Genomic DNA, 18,904 nt, shown 5'->3' with positions numbered 1-18,904 from the left:
ACTGACTGAAATTCGAGCCTCATTATAGTAGCATCAGGAGGTAAGCCTGCCCCCCCCCAAAAAACCACAGCATTTCATTTGAAATGAAAACACCACTTAAAAATATTTTAGGCTTTAGAATATCTTAAACAGTAGTCCTTTCTGTGATAAATACTCAAGAGTTGACTCTCTTTGGTCTCAGATTATTAAAGATATAGTTCCCTTTATAGATTGCTCAGGGAGGTGACCTCAGAGAGACAGAGCTGAATCTGTAAGTACTGGACAGGATGTCCTATCAAGTCCAAATTTGACTATTCTTGGCTCAGAGTGGCTTTGGGCTCTGGACTTCATTCCATTTACCCACGAAAACTGTTTCCTCTTTCAACCACAAATATCCATTCCCCTTCCAACAACCCTAAAGTAATTCTATAAATGAGTTTTCTATCAAGGAAAATATACACTGAATATATTGATGCAGAAAACAAAAGAGAACACAAAATACAAATGCATGAGAAATTTCGTTTCACTCTTGGTCTAATGCAACTTTATGTTCCACTTCTAAGGTATGACATGGTGGGGAAATTTACTATTTATTATTTAACCTTAAAATTTCCAGCTCTCCTGTACTATCTCACTAGGGATCTCACTTTCTAGTTTATCTCACTCCTTTGGAAAATATTTTTATTTTCTGCTGATACCATCTCCCATTTCTGTGTATTTACAGAATTCACAGAATGTGTGTGAAATTTTAACCAAAAAATGAGGTACAAAATATTAGATCCAATAGCAAACAAACAAACAAAAAAAGAGTTACAAATTACTAGATCCATCCAGCCATTGGGTTAAATAGCCATGTTGATATTATTTAGATTAATATGCCCCAAATGTAAGAGGGATTTTTTTAAAAAACGCATTCTCCTTATTTCATCTAAGATAAGTTTCTTTTTGAGCTTTTTAAATAGAAGTCTAGTCAGAATGTTTTCCATATGAGAAAATCAATACATAAAGTCTCAATCCCAATACAAAGCACTGTGGTTAATGTTATGCAGATTGCCAGAATGTTATAATACTGACTAAGCCTTTACTTTCAAAACAAGTGTCCTCAGATTTGCTCTTCACTGCAACTTTTCCTACTGTTCATTCTCAGAGTTGCAACCCTCAGTATACGGCAATTTATATAAATGCTGTGAACTGCCATTTCTACATTTAAAAAACCAAGCACTTTTTTTACAGCTTACTCTGACTTTTTTTTTCCTCTTTGGCAGTAGGAATTTTGCTGGAACTGTTGAATGTCTATTTATGTACAACTATCTATTGTGTGTATACAAATTGAAGGAAAATTACAAATACCCTCTCCAGGTTGGAAAAATGGCCCTCTGATGTGGTACGCGAGTGGATATTTGCAGTATAACCTTGCAGGCCCGTACAGAACATTTACCAACCTATCTTCCCATTGTACACGGACACTTATGTAAAAAATCCATTTCTTTTCCACTGTAAATAGTGTCAAGGAAAATAATAGCCATTCATATTCACACATACACTTTTTCAATGTTGTAGGTTTTTGTACATTATAATTTTTTTCCCTCTTCTGGAAGATCTAAAGGTACAATCATAAAATGCGACATGATGATAATAGCTAAAATTCCAGGTAACCACAGAGCACCAGCCAAACTCTGTTTTCCCCCATTCACTCATTCATGTATTCATTTAGCAAGTTTCCCTGAGCATGTGGTTTGTGCTGAGCACTGTGCCAGGCTCAAAGGACACAGTGGAGAATAGGCAGATATGGTCCCGGAATTTAAGAAGCTTTCCCTTTTGTCGGGGAGACCAATAGTGAAAATGTAAACTAATAAATGACCAAGAGCTTTGAGAATCTAAGCATTCGGAAGGAAATAAAAGAAGGGATCTGATAGGATGGTCTGCAAAAGTCCTCTTTGAAGAGGTGACCTCAGAGCTGAGAGCCAAAGGAAGACAAGGAGCTTGCAAGACCCAGAGGGAGCCTAAGGGGGAGGCGACCAGGCCACAGTCAGCAAGTGTGAAGCTTCTGGAGACAGAAGTGTCTCCTTGAAGTCAGAGGTCAGCGTGGCTAGAGCTGAGTGAAGAGAGAGAGCATGGTTTGAGGTGAAGCTGGGAAGATGGGCAAGGTCCAAATCACCAAGACCTTACAGGACATTGAAAGGAGCTGGATTTTATTCTCAGTACAGAAGGAAGCCACTGAATGGGTTTCAGTAGAGGATGGATACTCGGATTTATATTTTTATTTTATTTTTTTTTTTGGTTTTATTTTATTTATTTATTTGAGAGAGAGAGAGTGGGGGAAGGGGCGGGGTGGGGAGAGGGACAAGCAGACCCTACACTGAGCACAGAGCCTGATGAGGGGCTCGATCTCAAGACCCTGAGACAGTGAGCTGAGCGGAAACCAAGAGTTGGACGCTCAACCAACTGAGTCACCCAGGAGCCCTAGATTTATAGTTTTAAAAGATTAATTTATGTGAATGTGTTCCCTCCATCCCCACGCCTCATCCCTCAAAGTGAACTTGATTATAAACATTCCGCTAAAGAGGAGAAATACGTACGTATTTCACATACGTAAAAAGTGCCCGAGCCCGGAGTTGACGTACACCATCCTCCATCCCTGTGCTGGGCCTTGTTGTCATAGGTCCTAACAGTGTGCTTGACCTGCTTCCTTAAAACACCTCCCGCCCCACAAGTGTGGGCAGAGCATTGACATTCTCACTTCAAAGGTCATTGTTGTCAATGAAATACTGTATTAACCAAAGCACCTTGTCTCTTTTCCTAAGTTCGTGTGGGCAAATTTTATTTACTCCTCCAGGGCTACATACATATTTCGGTAGATATTTTCTCTGCAACGCATTCACTTCGCCAAATAGGGCTTTGCTTCCCTGGACCAATAGCTCTCCCCCTTGCTAATCGGCAGCATGTCAAGTCTGCAACTTCTCACTGCTTCCACTCCAGGCCATGCTCTGCATCCCACCCAGGGCTGCACAACACCTGCTCTGTGTCAGGCACAAGTCTTGGTGCTGAGAACACAAAGACAAATACAGATCAAAGTAAAATGTGTCATGGCCCTTGAAAAGCTTGAAGACTCTAGTCTAAAATTAGCCGCTTCTTAGGAACATAATCAAAAATAGAAACAGCCAGTGAACATTGTCTCCACCTATGAGACTGAGTCATAGGATTAGCAATGTTTCCCTCAATTAGCGACGTTCCCACTTAAATGTACTCTCTACCATCAAATCCAGCATATTAATTCATGACTCCAGGTCCGAATAAAATTGAAGTCTACCAAAAATAAAAACACTCAGTCATGGTAAATAAATTTATTCTAACCTTCATACTTCCAAATGACAACATTGACAGATTCTCAGCAAGATACTGACTTTTTTTCCAATAATAACAAATACAAATGGTATCTTGCTATCGAGTAGCTTGCGCGTCACACACTGCATGGCATTTTCCATGTATCCCTACTCATCATAACAACCCTACAAAATAAGGTTTAGCCCATTTTCTAGATGGTCTCTAGGCAGAGAGATTAAGTGATTCACCCACAGAAATGAGAGGCTGGCAGTAGCAGATAGGGTTCAAACTCTTTGCCCTCTTGTTCAAAAGCTTATAGGCTTTTTTCTATCCTGAGTGATTGTCAAATATTTATATCTCTAAAACTACAATAAAACTGTAGTTATCCCCCAACAAATTGCATGCCAACTCTTACGTATTAGACAGCTAAGAGTAAAGCTGCCCTGACTTAATTGTGGGGAGGAGGGGGAGTGGGGCAGAGTAGAGGTGTAGAGGCTTCTGAATCTCGCCCTGCCCCAACTCCCTACCCCCCACTACCAGGGGCTGACCAGAGACCCTCAGAGGAATCTGGAGCCTGCAGAGTGTTTGGGAAGCACATGCTTTTCCAGCTGTGCAGGCATGTCACCTGGTTCCACAGAGCCAGTGACAGACCCAGCCAGCAGAGACGACCTGTTGTGCAGACACACCGGAATTGAAGGATGCATGAATAGGAGCACAGAGTATTGCAAATACGACACCGGTCAGACCCTGGAATAATTTATTCAACTTTGGACTCTTATCATTTAAAGGGGGAAATTGAAGAAATTTCAGGAGAAAAAGTCATAAAAGTAACTGAAAGGTAAAAGGCAGTAAGGTAGTAGCTGAGAAGAGAGAAATTGAAATTCTTAAGCCTGAAAAACAAAGACTCAGGCACGTTCAAGCCCATGACAGGCTTTAGCCCCAGGACTGTGATTACCTGTGCCCCATTTTCTCTGACTCCAGAACCAGAAAAAGACGCCATTTCAAACTGGAGGAATTTGATCAGAACAGGGCATTATTAAACTCTTGAATTGGCTGGGTACACAACTTCTTTTCATAGAGAAATTTAAAAGCAGGAAGCAAAGGTTTATAAATAAGAATTGGAGAAGATCTCTAAGGCATAGGGCATCAAGGAAAATCTATTAAAGGGCCTTTAAAGTGCCACCGACAATTAATTGTCCATGGCCCATCTACAAGAACGCCCCCGATCTCATCCACAGTGCTACCAACATCACAGTGAGAGAGTTCTCAGGGCAGCAAAGTCCACAGGCCCTGGGAGCAGGTGGATCTGGGTTCAAATTCCAGGTTTCCCTCTTCCTAACGTCAATTCCTTCATGCAAATTATTCAGCTGCTTGAAGTCTCAACTTACTCATCTGTTAAACAAAGAAGATGATAGGACCTACATCGCAGAGTTCCCATGAGGATAAAATAAAAAACACCGTATAAACTCCATGATTCAGGATCCCAAACACAGGAAGCACTTAATAAATACCAGCTATTTATTATTATTATCATTATTATTATTGTTACCACGATTATCATCAACTTTATTTTTCATGTTGTTGGTAGGTGTGCAGAGTTTGTGTGTGATAGAAAATTTAACTGGCTCATATTTTCAATTTGTGTGCAAGGCTGCTCTGATATAAAGGAATTTTAAAAGTGACATTAAAATAAGAAAAACTTGCTTCATGGATACATCCTTTTAGAAAGATGAAAACTGATCTAGATATTTAAAAAACTCATCTACACAGCTTTCCTCATGGAAATGGTCTTTATGAGCCATTAGTCAGGGGAGAGTAAGAGTAGTCCGAGGACCAGAAACATATACCATTATGAAGGCTAGAGGTCCCTGGCTTGAACACTATATTTAAGGTCATTTGGGGTTGGGCTATTAAGTAAAGCTTAAGGATATATAGTTTTTCCATAGACTCAGGAATTCCTAGACCTAGGTCTAAATCATTATGTTGAAAATAATGTATAACTTTAAACTCGTTTCATTTTACCACATAGACCAGAATTTATATTCCCAAAATGAGTGTTGCATTCAAAGTAGTCACTTTGGGAGGCTACAAACTTATTTTATTATTGCTCCCAGAATTCAAAAGATTTTTGAAACTCCTCTTTTAGAACTGCAGTCAGGAAAAGTTTATAAGCCACATTAGAAAATCAATCTTGTTACATTGTTTTCACACCTCATTCTTTTCCCCAAACATCACCCAGATGTAACCCACAGACCTGGCTTCCAGTGATGATTAGCTGTTTCCCAAAATCAAATCCACCATCAAAAGACAAAGACTTGTCTGAGGATATGTCAAACAGTGTCCCACAGGCTCTGAAGAGAATTCCAGAAGGGAAATTCCCAAATATTCCAAGTAAAAGCAGCATTATTGAAATATTGAAATATGCATACAGCTTCTTAGGAGTGCCAACCGGGGTGGGGCGGGGGTGCTTGGGTGGCTCAGTCAGTTAAATATCCGACTCCCGATTTTGGTTCAGGTCATGATCTTGGGTCGTGGGAATGAGTCCCAAGTCGGGCTCCACACTCAACAGGGAGTCTGCTAGAGAGTCTCTCTCAGCCCCTCCCCCCTCTGAAAATAAATCAATAAATCTTTTAAAAAAATAAGAAAGTGCCAACCTGGAAGGAGGCAACAATTGAGTGAATATGTTCTGGTATGTTAAATAACGGTAATCAGAGTCGTGACTTCAAGGGCACACATCAGATAAGAAACTATTTCTACCTTGAGCTGGGGTGCCAAAATGTACAGGGGACAATGGAAGCTTTTTATAAAAATGTACAGTGGAGGACAATATTGAATCAAATTAGGAAAGTTCTCTGTTGCCATGACCAATAGTAAAGAACCACAACATTTAGTTCAATGGAAGGACAATAAACTCAAAAGAAATGATTTCTTTTGTTTGAAATAACTTATAGAATTCATGTCATGGAGAGCTATTGAGACAAATACTGGGTCTGAATTTGAAAATGGGATGGATTATTTTATGACTGTTAACATAAAATTTGCAGCTCCATAAGCCCAGATCGTGATTTAAAGATAATAAAATCTCATGCTTCAGGGTGTAAGTTAATCACCTGCAAGGACCAGGAGGAATTTTCCTTTCAGAAGTAACAATGCACAATTGAGTTGGTGCATAAATTTTGTTTAATTTCCAGTGCATTAAGTATTGGTCAGTGCTGAAAACAAGAATCAAATTAGATGGACTATTAATCTGATTTGGTTCAACAACTCCTATATTTTTGCTTCCACTGAGTTTTATGTCTTATGTTTATACTTTGCTATTTTAAATAACAATTGCTTTGTCAGTTTCTCATTTTTATAGCACTTATCATCCCAGAATGGGGGCATTTATACACTATTCAGTATTGTCTGCTTTATACAAAGTAAATGGGATTGAAACTATCTCAGTTAATCAACAACATGGTTAATAAGAAGTATCTTAATGTTTATAGAGTTGTGTCTCTTGTGGAAGATTCTATTGAGAAGACCCAAAAGGTCTCTGTTCACACACACACACACACACACACACACACACACACACACACACACACACACGCTCATTTTGCTGATGGAAAACATCTTTCAGAATCAGTGGTCTAAAAGCAAATAGGAAATAGAACTCAGAAACTAATAGCAAAAACACATTCTGCCCATGAAAATGTCAGATTCAGGGGTAAATTTTCAGTTGTGTTTACAGTGGTAAAATCACATTTGCCAGGTGACCTACCCAAAGCACACAGCACTAATGAAAAGTGGTTAGTGTATTTGAAAATAGAAGCAAATTTAAATGACTCAGTTTGTATGAGAAAGCAGTTTTAATTTATGAATGGTAGGTATAGAGATCTTCATAAACAATCTAATTGATTTGCAAAATTGTAGCCTTGCTTTCATAGTTTAATTAGAAGAAAGTGACAGAGTAGATTAAATTTATGATTTCTTCATATTCCCATTTAATCAGACTATGAATTCGTGGCACTTTGCTATGGAAAATAACTTATTCTACCTATCTTCCAAAGAAATAAAATATCTCTGTAATTAATAGGCAGTTTGTTATATTAGTCTGTTTAAGAATTAACCAGAAGTGAAGCTAGAAGCAGATTTTTTCGCCATCTAAATGAATGGACCTTCACATAAAGATACAAATTCTTAAAATACAGGTGGAACACAGTAAGCTTCCTTGCGGCCCGCCATCCACCCCAGATCCAGTGGGGAGTAAAGGGCAGGGTACCTAACCGAAGGACAGAGGGTTATAATTTCTCATCACTTCTGGAAAGGTATGGTTCATGCTGACACCAGAGAAGAGAGTGGAAAAGACCAATCTGATATTCTGTGGGTTTTCAAAGATTTCAGATCTTTCCTCACCCCTTGGGAAGAGGAATGGCATATCTTGTCAGGAGTCTCAGTAAGGGAAACAGTGACAGCATGGAGTCTTGGTCAGGAACAGTCATTTGGTCATTCAACAAATGTGTTTGTGTTCTCTATGTCCTGTCACTATGCCAGATGCATGAGACACAGATATTCAACTTCTTACCATGACAGAGATCCTTTCCTTGATGATGCAGGACATTGTCATCAAGAGAGATGTCAGAGAGCGAGCCTCCATTGGTGCGCCTATCATGTATAGACACATAGCTAGACACTGGACATGTTATTTATCTTGTCACATTCAACAATTTAGAAAGTAAAGGGAAAACATGTAACTTCCCAAAAGTCTTCCTCCCTTCATATTAAAAATTATGTTTCGAGTGTTGTCTAACTCATCATTTTTGAAAATCTATTTAATTTGTTTGCCAATAGTCCTTCTAGGGATTAAAAGTACTAGTTCAAAATAGGTTTAGCATTACTGATATTTACATACCTCAGTGGGGAGGAGATAAAAGACAAACAAATGGCTGGATAGACAAAATGTTTTGTGTAATTACCATGAGAAAATCGTCTTCATGAGGTTGGCAAGAAGTATCTCAAATTAGGCTAGAATCTGTTTTTATGTACCTATGTCTCTGTATCTCCATCTGTGAAATGATCTTTCTATCATCTTTCTATACGGTGGGCCGCATGCTATTATTCAAAAGGTGGAATTCAAAAAAATTTGGTTCATTGTTTATTTTGAATTCACCATTGAAAATAACCATTACCATGTACATGCCTTAGCTCTTCCAGGCTGAAATTGGGAAGCCACCGGCTTCCTAATTCCTTCAAGAAATTGTGTCACTGTCCTTAGCTTAGAATATGAAATTCGCTATGCAGATAGTTTTCCAAGAATCATGAAACTATAGATTAGTGTCATATTATACCTGGATTGTGTAATTTAAGTATGCATCTCAAAGCAACAAAAATTAGCTTATTTCAGGCAAGAAATGACTATTTAACTTGAAGTATAGTTCTATTTGCCATTTTAAATATGTATGTGTAATTTATTAGTTCTTCTGAACCAGTGCTTTCCGTTGAAGGTGATTCTCATGAAATGACCCATTGAGAGAAGGTTTCTGTGGTTCTCAGTTGGAGATTCACAACACACATTAGCCTACTGAAGGCTCTGAGAAGGCACTGGCTTGTTTCCCTACACATTTTATCCTGGAACCTTGTTTTTTATAAGACATTTATTTTTCCACACATCCCCCCCCAGTACAATTTGGAACTGCGTGTGTCATGGGGTGAAGTGGGTGTTGTCCCTAGAAAGGCTTGCCAGGACTGGCTGCAGGCCCCCGGAGCCAGCCCCGCTGCTGGCCAAGCGTCTGGACTCACCAGGATTTGGCATTTCTATTTCTACGTGTGGCCTAAGTCTATTTCTCAAAGGTTGTTCAGTTGGACAAATGTATTTATTTAATTACATGGCTGCAGTTCCCGGGACGATTGTATGATTATGTCTGAGCAACATGTCATATGCACCTATGTGCATTTTGTTTATGCATACGCACGTTCAGGTCACCTACCTATACTCTGGAGATACAGTGTTACTTGATGACGAGGTGATTATTGGCTCGAGAAATAAAAATGAAAACATTTTCCCATCCACATATTTCAGAGCTTTGATAGTATGGGTGATGGGAGTGATTTTTCTCCTATTTAAATTAAAAACATCTATAAAGCAAGAAATAAAGATGCACTCACATGGATTAAATTTTATAGATACCCATCGTGTGTAACAGTTCTGTTCCTGCAGGGAGTTGATGCAATATGTGACTAAGTATGAAATTAGCCTTTCTGTGGCAGGCTAAGAAGGAGGCGGTAAACACAATGAAACTGCTTTCCCAGATGACTTCACTACACGGACACACAATAAACACATAATCTTCTTGGCATAGATGGAACGATTTTTGAAACGTATCACTGGAGTACATGCTATTCTGATGTAGGACTAGTCACTGTTTACACAGCCTGAATTAACCCATTTGACCTTTTCCTGGAATTGTTCACTACTCTGCACATCAACAATAAGAATTTTTAAGTAGAAGCAAAAAACAAAAAAAAATCTACTTAAGTTTCTTTTCTTTTTTTCAGTTAAAAGCACCATTTAAGTCCTGCATTTCACCGAGTTTCTTTCTTCTAAAGCCATCCCTTGAAAATGTGTGTGAACAATTTCTGACATTTTTGATATTCATACAGGAGACAGGGAGTCTGAATGTCAGTTCCTATTTCATAAGGGCACCATCAATACAGACACAGAGATAAATATTATAAGGAGAGGATTCTTTGGAGGGGCTCCAATTCTCTGGGTACACCTTACTGTATGTACACTCGACCTGGAGAATTCAGAGCCTCCCAGGACCCCAGATTTCCATGGTTTGGCGTATTTTCACAGATGCCGGTTGTGTCCTTTCTCTGGAGAAAGAATGTGGGGCTGGTTGTTCGTTTACCCCAGCCTACCTTTCTTGAGTCCGCACATAGATGCACCGTGGTTCTCATTGTGGTTTCCATTTCATTTTCCTACATGAATGGGGAAAAACGAGTTGCATTGCTAGCAGTGTTACAGGGTGACTTGTGAAATGAAGTTCCCATGATGTGTTTCAGGTCATCTTACGTGATGACCAGTGTCCCTAATGTGCTGGTCCATTGATGGCACTGTGTGTCTAGGGTGGGTTTCAGAAAGACCCGGCCACACTGACAGTAACAAGAGCTCATTTGACTCATAGACAGAATAAGCATGATATCAAGGTTGCAGAATAAGGATATTTGCATCTTCAAGACACTGTTTTGACAAAGCAACTTTTTTCTCCAGAAGGACATGGTAGCATGTTCGTTCCCCAGCCGGTTTCACTTCTCCCCATTTGTTTTATCAGCCTCTTTCTCTCAGCAAAAGTAGGAGGTGGGTTCTTACCCCGGAAGAAATGGTTTGGGGTTAATTCTTGATTCTTTTCAGCAACGACTGCTAGGTCTAGTTTATAAGTCAATGAAAAGATTATTAGGAAATGGCCTTATGAAGGTATAAAAAAATTAGGGCAAAATTATATTAATTTATGATGGAGTCAAAAATTTCTAAGATTATTTTTATCCAGTTCATTACGGGGGACAATTCATCACCAACTTCTTTAAAAAATCAAGATGAGTTCTGTGGTTACTTCGGAACTATATTAATGTGGTTTTATACGACTTCAGAAAGGTATTTTAGAACTCCTTTTCCCATATTCATTTCCATCAACCAGCTTTGTTTTCTTTGTGCAAATATCTAGGCCAAGGCTCCCTAAGGCTATAAAAAGGAAACACAGAAAATGAAACAATCAATAGAAGAACTCCAGAACTGAATTACTTTCAAAGAGAGCCATACTTGTATTTCCTATCAGGGCACTGATGACATCCGCGCCTCCCTCCTGCCCACCATCTTGTTCGTGGTCTGCACAATGAGAAAAGTCACCAAGTTAGAGCTTGCATTGAGGCAAAGAAAGAGAAAATGTCATTGGAGATTGTTTTAGATTTCACAAAAAGCAGATTAAGCTCAGTCTTGCCTCAGTTGCATTACAAATCATGGTGGAAGAGTTCTTAGACAAGAGTCAAGAAGAGTAACAGGTGTTGATTCCTGCTGAATTTCCCTAGCACACTCCCCGAGCATCTTGCTGATATAAATCAACACCCTGTGTGTCCCTGTCTGAATTCTGCCCCTGTCTGTTTCCTCACAGAGCTACAGTGAACCTGTTGATGTGAAGACATCTCAACCTCCTCAGCTGATCAACTCAAAGCCGTCAGTGTTCCATGGGCCCAACCAGGCCCACTCAGCTCTGTACCTAAGTTCCCACTACCACCAACAACCAGGAATGAATCCTCACCTAACTGCCATGCATCCCAGTCTCCCCAGGAGCATAGCCCCCAAGCCGAATAACCAAATGCCAGTGACTGTCTCTATAGCAAACATGGCCGTGTCCCCCCCTCCTCCCCTCCAGATCAGTCCACCTCTTCACCAGCATCTCAACATGCACCAGCACCCGCCACTTGCCATGCAGCAGCCCCTTGGGAACCAGCTCCCCATGCAGGTCCAGTCTGCCTTACACTCACCTCCCATGCAGCAGGTACGTGCTTGTGCTCTGGACTCAGATTCCAAAGTGCTTGGGCGGGGTTGGGGGGGGACGGGGGACAGGGAGTGAGGGGAGGAGGGGAGAGTGATGGGGGAAGGGGGGTCTCTCCATCCGGCAAAAGAGAGGGGGAGATATGTGTGTTCTGTGCTATTTAATGGACAGAAAATGGAAGATAGTCAACAAACATCTGCTTTTTGAAAAATAATAATTTACAGGTGGTAAGTTTGGGCAGCATTATAGGATCACAACAATGGATCGCTGCTTCTTTTCCTAATCGATCCCTGGCCCCTTGCCACATTTATAGAAATCACATTTCTAATCACCTTCCTTGTTTTCTGCTCCTTGAGTAAAGTACATTTGTAATGTTGAGATGCCAACTCCTGCTAAAGACCTCTTTGGGACTGAGGGTTCTACATTTAAAAAAAAATTTTTTTTGTTTGGAAAGCCTTGATTGGTATGCCTGTTGAGGCCAATAAATGCCACAAAATGAAATCAGACCCATTGTTTTTTGATATTCAGAAATATCAGATTGGTACAACTTTTAAAATACTAAGAAATGAAAATGTTAACTGGCGTTTTGTTTAAAAATGGATATATGGCTTCTGCACAAATCAGGAAACACAAGAACTTTGGAAGCCTCTCTGCCCACTCCCCAATTATTGAAAGGATTTGTGTGCAATCTTAGCTTAACTTTCCTTTGAAGTCAAGTTTTCCTTTAGGATTTGGTGTTATTTTAAAATTTTAAAATGAGGAGCAAATGGTGCAAATAAAACTAAACATAAAACAGTCAAGAATCCTGAAAACTTGTTTTAAAAACATACATCAAGCTAAAAACTACAAATCGTGTCAAATTCATCTATCACTTATAATCCAATTTCTCTATTCTTCCCAGAGCTATGATTAAATATGCAAACTTGGGCTTCCGATTGAGTTGATATCTAGCCCTCTGGAATTTGAGTCTATAGTTGGACCAGGGTGGGATGGAGAGGAGGCAGAAAAAAGAATCTAATATACTACCCCCAAAATTTATTTTTTTTAAGGCTTTATTTATTTATTTTGAGATTTTGAGAGAGAGAGTGTGTGAGTGGGGGGTTGGAGGGAGAAGCAGAGAAAGAGGGAGAATCTCAAGCAGACTCCCTGCTGAGTGTGGAGCCCAGTGTGGGGCTTGATCTCAAAACCCATGAGATCATGACCTGAGCCTAAATCAAGAGTCGGTCGCTTAACCAACTGAGCCACCCAAGTGCCCACCACATTTGTTTTTATTATTATAATTGTAGACAAGATTTCTGAGAGCTGACAATAGCAAACCTTAATATATTACTTTACCTTGTGTTTAATTTCAGAAAATTTGTAGTGCAGTAACTAGTATTATCTTCATTTTACGAGCAAAGAACTCAAGCTTGGCAGAGTTAAGTCATATGCCCATAAGGTTGGTGCTAGAATTCAAAACCCAGTTCTGTTCAGAAATCAGAGCCTGGATTCTTAAATGCTAGCCCTGGGCCTCTCACACTTAATCATTCTTATAGACTATTACCAGTTTTATATTAGAAAACCTGTGTGTCCCAGGAATTTGGAGGGTCTTTAAATCCTAGTTAGTTCTAAGATTAAAATGATTATAGAGAGCAAATGGACCAAAGTCTCTTTACTGAAGCCTTCCCTGGTCCCTAAGCTGAAGATTTTGATAAAGCTCTGATGTCTTATTATCCAGACTAGCTGTTGATTCACTAGGGAAGAAAACTGGGGAAAAGTCAACTTCTACCACCATACCCTGTCCACAGCAGTGTCTGTGACTAGCAAGTGACATTCATAGGGTCAAATTTCTGTTCTTTCTATCAGACATCACTCACAATAAAAGGGACACTCTTGGGTGTCCTTGCATGTGAATGAACCATCTGTGTTTGTGTAAAGAACGAAGAGTTTGAGGAACACAACCTTGCATTGTTGGATTGACTCCAGCCTAAGGTGCTGCCCGGCTGAGGGCCTGTGTTCTGCTCACGATGCTCTAGCTCGGGTCTGTTTCTTCCCAGACAAGAGAATAGAGAAGGCACAGTCCCCTCCACCAAGTTGAGGGCTAGAGCTCTGTCTAGAGAGGACACTCTTTTCTAACTTATCTGCTCAGAGATGGTTCCTTTTTCTACTTATACAAAGACGTTGGATGAGCTAGCTGTGATCCTGAGGAGTTTTCAAACATTTCAGAATTACATAAGGCCACATGTGAAAACTCAAGAGATTTGTCTTTCTATAGAGAATCGGAACTGAATAGGAAAAAATAGAACAGATTACACTGGATTCATCAATCTTTAAGTCAGTTCTATTAGTGTATCTCAAAAAGTGTTCTTACTGAGATGGTAGGACCTGATTTCAGCTTACATTAATAATAGAAGACAAAATGGCATGAACCCCAAATGGAGAGCAAATAGCTAAAAGGCTACAGTGACTAACATCACTTTTAACAATGCCTGGATCATGGTGGGTGAAGTTAAGTAATTGTGGAACGGACAAATGAACAAACGAGCAACTAAAAATGAGTAACGAGAGTGTTTAAATATTAGAAGAAATTATAGGTTAGTTTGTAGAATCTCAATTCTTTGGAAGTTTTTTTTAAAATTGTATTTATTCAAAAAAGATTAATTGAACCCCAAATGTGTGCCAGACACTGTCTAGGCTCTGGAAATTAAATGATAGGGGCTCCTGGGTGGTTCAGTTGGTTAAGCGTCTGCCTTCGGCTCAGGTCATGATCCCAAGGCCCTGGGATCGAGCCCCACATCAGGTTTGCTGTTCAGCGGGGACCTGCTTCTCCCTCTCCTTCTTCCCGCTTCTGCTTTCTCTCTCTCTCTCTCAAATAAATAAATAAAATAAAATAAATAAAATTCTTATTTAAAAAAAAAAAAAAGGAGGTGGGCAGAGTAGGTGGGGAAAACCAGCAGAGGCCAGAATAGGGAAAAGAGGCTCAAGGCTGGCAAGACCCATTTGGGGAGGAGCGTGGCTGGTCGGGGACCTGAGAAGGAGGCCAGTGGGACGTACGGTGAGTCAGGGGAGAGCCATGGGGAGTGAGGTCAGGGTCATGGGCAGGTCAGTGGAGTAGGATCCTCAGGTTAGGGGGACTGGCAGCCCCAACAAGTTGATAATCCTAAAATCAGGATCAAAAAGTCCGTCAGCCATGATGTCACTCAATTTATTAAAATCTCAACAGTCTGTCCGGGACAAAGTTCAAGTTCTCAAAGTTGGTCTTTAGCCCATGGCTGTAGAACCAGGTTGTGGGTGAAATTCAACCTATCTGATGCACCATCCAAACCACCTTTACCCTGAAGATGTTTGCTTCCTGGGTGTGGGGGCCATAGTCACATACTCAAACATGAAAAAAAGAAAATGAGAAAAAGAGAAAGCAAGTTACTGGCTACCGTATTTTTAAAATAATCTCCTGTTTCAGTATTATGTTAGCTATTTTATTATCCTTCTGAAAAAATGAATATATCCTACAAAAACGATTGTATAGTCCACCAGGAATAATAGTTTCATTTTTTTCTAGAATAATATTTTATACACCAAACCCATGGAGCTACTTTTTTTTTTTTTAGTCCAGTTTTTTTTCCCCTTTTTTTTGCTCACTATATTGTCGAATGAGGTCACGAGAAAAAAAATCATTAATATCTGTCAACTTCCTTTATAACCTTAAGAAAAAATCTTTGTATGATATCACACAGACAGATTTTCAATTTCCTTGTGTAATAAACAGCTGCTTTAGGATTTGGGTGTAATTTAAAGGTTTAAAAAAAATCACATTGAGATTGATGAATAAATCAGTTGTGAAGACAAAAACATTGATGCCTGTTGAAAATACCTCTCCAGACAGGCAGGAAATGAAATTAGTTCCCAGTAAAGTGTGGATATGAGGATCACTGTTTGGTTGTGCTACAGGCTTTTTAGGGCTTGCTATGTGGCCCAACAAAAATGTTAGGGCTACAGAAATCTAATTAAAGAGCAAATGTCCCTTCTGACATCAAATCAATCTTTATCACGTTTTCTATTTTTATTTCAATCTGGCACCAGAAAATGAAATTTAAAATTCCAGGCATGCTACAAAACAGTTGGTGATTTTTCTCTTGAGCATTAAAATGCAAAATATTCAGCCTTGTTTAATTAGACCGCTGAGCAAACATGTTCCAAAAATATATATCACCATTGTTGTTTCATATTTACATCAATAATAAAAATGTACTTAGCTCTAGGTTCAACCTCAGCACCTCTTTACTAGTGTTAGAAGAATATTGCATTTTCCAAATCGAGAGCAAGTAAAATAATGTTATTTCAGGCTTTACTTCTATTTTTCTTGATCCTTGGTTGCTTGGATGTTACTGACCTTAAATTTAGGCAGTGAGGTTAGATGAATTTTAAATCTTTGAACTTTGTCGATGACAGATCATTTTGGTTTTATACACTGAAGTTACCCATTTAATCTTAAACTAATAGCTCAAAGGTTAGTGTTCTGACAGTCTCTCACCCACCCTTCAGGAACCATTTTAATTGCATGCGAAAAAAAGCAATGGTGGTTTCTGTTGTTGATTGTGTAGGGTTGGGTGGAAGGGAATTGGTTTGTTTTTATTTGTTTTTTGCTCCCTTGTATGTTGTCATGCCTTCAACTAACTCAAGATATTTCCAACTACTCATTTTTTGACACTTGTTTACTTTTAGGTTATGTTTTGCCCATTGGGCAAAAATTCAATATGGAGAACTTCACATTAAAACGATAGGAAAGCCCCTGACATTTACATATTTATACAGCCCCATGCCTTCCCAACAGGAGTCTGTGTTAAGCTTTATTCACTGGAAGAGATGATTTATTGAGCCACTACTACAGATTAGGCCCTGAGAATATCCAGTAAGCAATGCAACACTCTCTGGTCTCCAGTCCCTGTGGCCAGAGCCCTTATGACAGGAGCGAAATGGAAGTCAACATAAGGCTCCTCTCTCTGGGAGCTTTGTCCTGCTGTTTGCCCAGTATCACCCTAGACACTAAGGAAAGAAGTCAAGCAAGCTGATTGATAAGGCCCATAAAGACAATACTATAAGATGGCTCATCAGTTGAGCTTCCAACTCGTGATCTCGTCTGGGGTCTTGATCTCAGAGTCATGAATTCGAACCCTACATTGGGCTCTGCACTGGGTATGGAGCCCACTTAAGGAAAAAAAAAAAGAAAAGATAATATTATAAGACCATAATGGAATGAATACATTTCATCAAAGCCAGTGGGACTCCTTGCGTGACAGAGATATAGCATGGTCTTGACAAAGACAGGAAATCAGCCTGGAAAGGACTAGAGAATCAAACATCCAGTTGTACCTCTTACTTTTCACTTTGCTCTTTTGGAAAATGTTTATAGCTTGAGCTGCAGGTGTTGTCTACACAAACATACTTATTTTCCACAAACCAGTTGTAAAATGAGGAAATATTCTATTCCTTTTAGTCTGTGTGAAGTCAAATAGCCAGGCTGGCTGCATTTTCTACGTTTCAGTGATGTGTTTCTAATCATTCAAAGGTTTGTCTTTCATCCACAGTTTTGGTGGGAATTAGTGTGGACGTTGGTTTGCAGTCTTTATCACTAGAATGGAAAATAAGTTAATATCTTAAAGCCAAAATGGAGAATTGAAGACATTTGATAATAGGTATCTTTGGGTGTTTACCCAAGGGATCCTGAAACACGAATCAAAGTCTAAGGAAATATCCTTAGTTAAAAATCAATCCTCTGATCATTCTGCTGAGTTAAAACAAAAAACAGAAGCAAAAACAGTAAAAACTCAATATTATGCCTTCCAAAGCTCCCCGCAAGTAAATAGGGAATGGTTCATTTTTAAATCTCTTGATTTTTCTGTGGTTAAAAAACCATGTATGAAATCCACAGCAGAAAGAGACAACCACGAGATTAATTAAGTTGCTTTTTTGGTCAATTCCAGCAAAGTTTGCTTATGCTGCTCTTGAATTCACCCGATAAGCTAAAAATAAATCTTAGTGTATAATGCTTTTTGTTTACCAGATACAGCTATATACTTCAGAGATTCTGTCCTTGAATTTTTAATAGCTTTGCAAGGATTAAAAGTCAACACTTCACCATACCAGTGTATTAGAGGAATCTTCCCGAAGTCTGATTATTATTTGCCAGTTAATAGACTTTTCAATTAAAAAATATTTGCTCTGTCTTACACTTTTCCTTCTCTGTGTTTTCTGGTGGGAAGTTGCTTTGACTCTCTTTCCTTATATTAGTCCAACAACTGTTAAAAAGCTTTGGTTGAAATTTTTTAGCTGAGAAAGAAGTACAAATAAAAGAAGGAGCAGATGGTCCCTTTGTGATTGAATGAAGAAAACGGGTTTCGAGAACAATATGTGAATAGGTGTAGTCTAATAAAACACTCAGCCACCTGCTGCCTGAATCCTTCAAAAAAGATTCTGTTGCATATTCTGGGGATTAACTATTAATGTATCCTTAGGTTTGATAGAAAACATAAACTGAGGGGTTAGGTCCTTTTCCCTTTGTTCTGACTGAGTTGGCTTCTCCATATTTTAAGTTGTTCCTCAATTCAGTTTATCTGCTCAAGGGTATATAATTAAAGGTTTTCTCACACATGTTCAATGAAGGAAAGGTAAGAAAAATAGGGTCGTGGGCACGTCTTTTCTACCTTTGTTTTAAGTTTTCTGGGCCCTTGGGATACATTTGCCCTAACAAAGGCACAAGAGAGAAGGCAGGAGTGTGTTTGCAAACAATGGATAAATATTTAGGGGCTTTTCTTCCTTAAAAAAAAAAAAAAAAAGGCACTTCGATCCTTATTTGTGGATTTGCTTTCCCTTTCAGGGTTTTACTCTTCAACCCGACTATCAGACTATAATCAATCCTACATCCACAGCTGCACAAGTGGTAACCCAAGCAATGGAGTATGTGCGTTCTGGGTGCAGAAACCCTCCCGCCCAGCCGGTGGACTGGAATAACGACTACTGTAGTAGTGGGTAAGCGGCGGGTCATCGCCACCTGGTGGTGGACAGATCTCATAGCATGCGTGGCGTGTCCG

General features: G+C 39.4%; 1 protein-coding gene across 6 annotated transcripts in view; it reads left to right on the top strand.

Moving 5' to 3' along the window:
• The window catches only part of TOX (thymocyte selection associated high mobility group box), a 299,411-nt gene that overhangs the window by 277,906 nt on the left and 2,601 nt on the right, over positions 1-18,904 (top strand). For all 6 annotated transcript variants that reach the window (XM_027576497.2, XM_027576515.2, XM_027576487.2 and 3 more), the window contains 2 exons: positions 11,454-11,840; positions 18,691-18,842. In XM_027576497.2, coding sequence (XP_027432298.1) covers positions 11,454-11,840; positions 18,691-18,842 — 539 coding nt within the window. The remainder of the gene's footprint in view (positions 1-11,453; positions 11,841-18,690; positions 18,843-18,904) is intronic.

This window comes from Zalophus californianus, chromosome 4 (assembly GCF_009762305.2).
Source record: "Zalophus californianus isolate mZalCal1 chromosome 4, mZalCal1.pri.v2, whole genome shotgun sequence".
In the NCBI taxonomy this organism is placed as follows: domain Eukaryota; kingdom Metazoa; phylum Chordata; class Mammalia; order Carnivora; family Otariidae; genus Zalophus; species Zalophus californianus.
Note: the sequence above shows the minus strand (reverse complement) of the source record. Positions and strands in the feature narration are given on the sequence as shown.